The sequence below is a fragment of the Saccopteryx leptura genome, chromosome 11, assembly GCF_036850995.1.
Source record: "Saccopteryx leptura isolate mSacLep1 chromosome 11, mSacLep1_pri_phased_curated, whole genome shotgun sequence".
In the NCBI taxonomy this organism is placed as follows: Eukaryota; Metazoa; Chordata; class Mammalia; order Chiroptera; family Emballonuridae; genus Saccopteryx; species Saccopteryx leptura.
The window spans coordinates 64952612-64958611 of NC_089513.1; the positions used below are offsets into that span (position 1 = coordinate 64952612).

The 6000-nt window shown below is 42.7% G+C and overlaps 1 protein-coding gene across 1 annotated transcript in view; it reads left to right on the top strand.

Annotated features, from left to right (window-relative positions):
- Window positions 1–4445, top strand: part of FAM210A (family with sequence similarity 210 member A) — a 44340-nt gene extending 39895 nt beyond the window's left edge. Inside the window, exon 4 of the mRNA XM_066352588.1 lies at window positions 2433–4445. Within this exon, the coding sequence (XP_066208685.1) occupies window positions 2433–2666 (234 nt within the window). The 3' untranslated portion in view covers window positions 2667–4445. The remainder of the gene's footprint in view (window positions 1–2432) is intronic.
- Window positions 4446–6000: the final 1555 nt, after the last annotated feature.

Consider the following 6000-nt stretch of genomic DNA (forward strand, 5'->3'; position numbering starts at 1 on the left):
GAGGGGGTTCTCCTGGGGATTTGCTGTAACCCCCAATTTCTCAAGTAGAGCAACCAGCATTGCACTTACTGATTTGATAAGGCAAAGTCCTACGGAGTTGTGGCAAAGATGAATAAACCTGTGAGCATGGCCTTGGTTCCTTGGCTAGGACACACTCATAACCCACTTGCATTATCCTTGAAATGCACCATTGTTTCAGTTTATAAAAATCTGTTGAGCCCCTACTATGTGCCAAGTGCCAATTTTAGGTACTGGGATTACTGTAATTTTACTAAAATGGTGCAAAATACCTGCCCTTGTGGAATTTATATTCTAACATTGGGAGGCAGTTGGAGAGACAAAGAAGGGAAAATGAAAACACACGCACACAGTGCGTTTCGATGATGGTAAGTTCTAAGAAGAAACAAACCGGTGATGGGGATGTGTTTGTGTTGTTGCTTTAGTGTTTGTTTTTCAGAAGGAAGGTTGCAAGAAGGTGAGAGTTAATCAGGCAGCTGTGTGGGAGAACAGTGTTCCAAGCAGGGGAACCCCAAGTACAGAGTCCTAGGCTACAGGATAGCTGGAGTATGTGAGGGCACAGGAGGAACCAGTGGAGCTGGACCAAGTTCACAGGGCCACCAGCAAAGTAGTGGCCGCATCGGGGCAGCCTGGCAGGCTGTTGGGAACACTCTGGCTTTTACGGAGGGTCAGATGGCAAGTCTCCTGGGCAGTTTGGAGCATCGACTTAACAAGATCTTAAGCTGCTACATTGAACAGTCTTACAGAGCAAGGGTAGAATCCCATCGGCCTGCCAGGAGGTCATTGCAGTGGTCTGAGAGCTGGTAGTGGGCAGGACCAGGTGGTAGCAGGAGAGGCAGAAAGAAGTAGGTGGATTCTGGACATATTTTGGAAGTTCTAGCAGTTTTGGGGCCTGAGCAACTAAAGGATATAGTTGCCACTTCCTGAGGTGCAGACAACTTTGAGAGGAGCAGGTTTTGGGTAGGACCATTGAGCATCAAGAGGTCAGTTTTGAACAGATGAGATTTTGAGATTCTGTTAGACATACAGGTAGAAATGAGTAGGTGGTTGTATACAGTGGTGCCTTGAGATACGAATTTAATTCATTCTGTAACCGAGCTCGTAAGTCAGTCAACTCGTATATCAAACTGCCGATACTGGACCCGTGTACCAACGCACCAAGTAGCGGCAGCTTCCTGAATCACGACTCATATCTCGGAATTTCGCTCGGATCTCGAACAAAAATACAGACCGAGTCGCAGCTCGTGGCTTAAAAACAAAATTCGTATGTTGGTTTGTTCGTATCTCAAGGTACCACTGTATACCGAATTTAGGGAAAAGGCTAAGTCTAGAAATCTAAATTTAAGAATCATTAATATATAGATGGCACTACAGACTTAACCTGTACAAAACCGCCAAAGGAATGAGGTAGGTGGAGAAAAGGAGGGGTGTAGGCACTGATTGCTGTCCCACTGTAGCCAGAGGTAGGCGGCATGCGGACGAAGGGAAGGATGACTGGAAAGGGGCAGCGCTGAGACAGAAGGAAGCCAGGGAAGTCGGGGCCTGGCAGCCGACGAGAACGTGCGCTGAAGAGCTGTCTCGAGTGCTCTCGGTGTTCAGGGAACTCGGCTTGCTGAGCGGAGCCGTTTTCGTGGAGGCGGAGGGGTAGAAGCTTAGAGAGACTTAGTTCAAGAGAAAATGAAGAGGGAAATTCTTTCAAAAACTTGTGGTACCAATACACCTACTACAGGTAGGACTCTGACTTTTAATACAAACCCCTCAATGTGATGCAGACTGCTTTTACAGTTCTTTGGCCAGTTTGTCTGCTATTTAGTTCTGGCTAAATCTCTCATCAGAGTTAAACCTGTGTATGTCTGCAACATATGTACCATTTACCACTTTGCCTCACGGAGGTTCTGTTTGGGATTCCAGACCCAGGGCAGATTGTAATGAGGAAGGAGCCTAAGTCCTGGAAATGTCAAAGGAAAGAGATTTGGAAGCGAAACTAAGTTCAGTAAAGAAACATTTGGCCCATGCTTGCCTCTCACTGTCTAAAGTAGTTTGGTTCTGGTTTAGTTCTAGATAGTGTCTGTGGGTAGACAGGGTTTCAAGCAAAATAGAAAGCTGTGTGCCTTCGTTATTGGAAGTCGTCCCGAGTTCTCTGATTTCCCAGTGAGTCCCCACCACCGCCAAGTTCACTAGCACGTGGTCATAGACTTTAGTGCTGCCACTAAGAATATTCTGTAATCCTGGGTCAGTGTCTGAGTAACAAATATATATGAAATGATTTTACAGAAGCATGCCTTGTCAGGAGGGAGAATCATATAGAATGAAACTTTATTAGCCTTGTGAAGCAATAAAGTGATTTCAGATTGTTTTTCCTATGAAGATACTGGTAGTCAGGTGTCATCTGCCTGTTTGCTTTTTCCCTTCAGATTGCAACACCTGCCCGATACACTGTGACTTTGGCGGGAACCTCCTTCACTGTGAAGTATTTGCGGAGTCATGGCTACATGTCAACACCGCCTCCGGTGAAGGAGTATCTGCAGGACAAGATGGAAGAAACAAAAGAGCTTCTCACAGAGAAAATGGAAGAAACGAAAGACAGACTCACTGAAAAATTACAAGAAACCAAAGAAAAAGTTTCTTTAAAAAAAAAAGTGGAATAGTGTGCCTTAAATAACGTTATAAACAATTTCTGCACTTTAACCCTTTAGAGACTAGGGACACACATACATGCTCCTGATTATATTCTTGGTTAGTTACCTGAATGTGCAAGTTCTCTGAGGGTTAAAGAACCAAGATAACCTTTTTAATGTTAAATGTCACTAGAAAAATCAGTGTGTTTTGAAAAGAAAAAAATGAACCCAATATAAGAATTTCACATCAGTGGCAGCATTGAGCAGCGGTTAATGTCTCGTAGTCAGAGCTCTGCCATGGTCTTCAGACTCATACTTGCTTTATGCTTCGTTGCGGCTCTAATTTAGGCAGATGAGGCAGCTGACTTCTTGAATCCCTGATGTGACCCTAGATAGGGAGTTAAGATTGGGTCTTCATCTTGATGTTATACATTGATGTTTTAACTAGATTCACTTCCCAATGTGGAGACATAAACTATTCTCATCAAAACTGCCTGTGAATAAGAGAATATTTAGTGTTCCTATAAAAAGTGTATGACAGTTACATACCAGTTAAAATACAGAATACATATGAAGAAAGTTGAATAAAAATTGAGCATAAATGTAGATAAGATGTATTGGTTATATGTAAATGAAAAAAATTGACCATTTAAAAATAATTTTTACCTGAAGCTTGTCACAATCAAATTTTTTAAAGCAAATATATATATATGTCCATAGTACCTTTTTACTTAGAACATAAAACTACTGTGAATTGTTTATGTCCTCTTAAACTAATTTTTCAGAGGAAAAGTGAAAATAATTATACCTTATGTATATTGTTGAAATTAGATTTTTTAAAGCAGCGACTCAAGTTTGTGGTTCTCAAGAAAATATAAATTTAGAAGGATGGAAAATGGCACCAGGCTATCTGGAGCTGACTCAGTCTCCCTGCCCTGGGGCGGGTCTGCGTCTCTGCAGGCCAGGAGATGGAGCTGACTCAGTCTCCCTGCCCTGGGGCGGGTCTGCGTCTCTGCAGGCCAGGAGATGGAGCTGACTCAGTCTCCCTGCCCTGGGGCGGGTCTGCGTCTCCTCAAGCCAGGAGATGGAGCTGACTCAGTCTCCCTGCCCTGGGGCGGGTCTGCGTCTCCTCAAGCCAGGAGATGGAGCTGACTCAGTCTCCCTGCCCTGGGGCGGGTCTGCGTCTCCTCAAGCCAGGAGATGGAGCTGACTCAGTCTCCCTGCCCTGGGGCGGGTCTGCGTCTCCACAAGCCAGGAGATGGAGCTGACTCAGTCTCCCTGCCCTGGGGCGGGTCTGTGTCTCCTCAAGCCAGGAGATGGAGCTGACTCAGTCTCCCTGCCCTGGGGCGGGTCTGTGTCTCTGCAAGCCAGGAGATGGAGCTGACTCAGTCTCCCTGCCCTGGGGCGGGTCTGTGTCCCCGCAAGCCAGGAGATGGAGCTGACTCAGTCTCCCTGCCCTGGGGCGGGTCTGCGTCTCCTCAAGCCAGGAGATGGAGCTGACTCAGTCTCCCTGCCCTGGGGCGGGTCTGCGTCTCTGCAAGCCAGGAGATGGAGCTGACTCAGTCTCCCTGCCCTGGGGCGGGTCTGCGTTTCCGCAAGCCAGGAGATGGAGCTGACTCAGTCTCCCTGTCCTGGGGCGGGTCTGCGTCTCAGCAAGCCAGGTCTTTCCTATTGTCTTTGTTCCAGAATTCATGCTGATCTCATTATAGAATAAATTTTGAAGTTGTAGCTGCTGCTTTTTACCTGGTATTGAATCCTTGCTTGAGCCTTTTACTTGAATTTTTTTATAGTAAAGCTATCATTAAATTATCTGCTTGGAATGAAATTCAGCCATTATCGGATATGAAAGTTGCCATGATTGTGTAGATGTGTTCAAGGCTGTCTGTGTATTTCTTTTGGTTTTAACTGTTGTTTACTTCACTTCTAACCCTTGAATTGATATTGGAAGAGGGAATGGCTTCTTTTGGATTCTCAGAGGGACCGCCAGAAACAATTCTGCAAGAATCGCTGCTGTTTGTCGGGATTTTTGTATCTAATATTTAGTTTGGCCAAATTTAGAGAATACTTTAGAGTGAAAAAAGTGTTTACATTTGATACTTATAACTATTATATTGGAACACTTCTTAAATGAATATGCTGTGGTTGGAATCTTGTGTGGATAGGGCAGAGTAGTGAGGGGAATAATTCAAATTTTTCAGATATTATATGCTAAAATATTAAAGAATTGTTTATTCTCATTTTTTTAACCACTGAGTCTGTGCCTGTTTTAAAATCTTGGATTATATGAAAAGAAAGAAATGAACCCAGTATAAGAATTTCACATCAATATCAGCATTAAGCAGTGGTTAATGTCTTATAAGTCAGAGGTCTGCCATGGTCAGGATTTTCTTTCACTGTGTACACTGCACAAGACATATTTTCCAATGGGAATAAATTGTGGATTCTCAGAAGTCACTAATAATCCTGAGTAGCCATCTTTTGTTCAGTTCATTTGCATTTTATTGCCATCCATTTTTATAATCATGTTGCATTTATTCAGTTATAGAAAGTGAAATGCTGATGGGTGCTTTGAAATTCTCTAGTAGAGTATTCTCTGAAGATGTGAATTTATTTTGACATTATTTGGCATCAGAAATATTTGTGGCACGTCAAATGCAATTACTAGCATATTGCTAACCTAGTCCTTTACACATTGCAGACCAGTTGTTTTATTGCTAGCTTTACCCACTGGCCAGATAAGTTTCCATTGAACGAATATAAAAAACATTTTACATAAATGTTGAAGGCATACTTTAAAATTAAATACCCATTGCATTTTGAAGTTATCACATGTTCTTATAAGCTAATACCTTTTTAAACTATGATACTTTGTAAAACACTGTCATGAAGTGGAACTAAACAAAGCTGGCAGAAAGAAAGTCTTTGTATCTTACTCTGTTCTCTGGATTGAGTGGTTGATAAATCCTGAATGAATTAAATAGTCCACAGTTAATCAGGTAAACACTACTTTCTTTGTCCATATACATGTTGAGAGATATTGGTCGGCAGGATCAACACCTTCATACACACACACACACACACACACACACACACACACACACACACACACACACACACACATATATATTAGTTACATTGCACAATGGAAACTGGCTTCTTTATTTCCTCTCCAGTGTGCCAATTTGTCTTTTCTATTTCACAGGAGGAAGCATCATGGATAGTTGAAATAATTTGAACTTCTATCCTTCCAAATCAATAATAAAACGTCACCTTTTCTTCAGAAAGCTATTTCACCTCTCTTAAGTGTAGATACTTCATCTTTCAAACGTTTTGGCAAGCCTCTATTTATTCAAATTGTTCCACA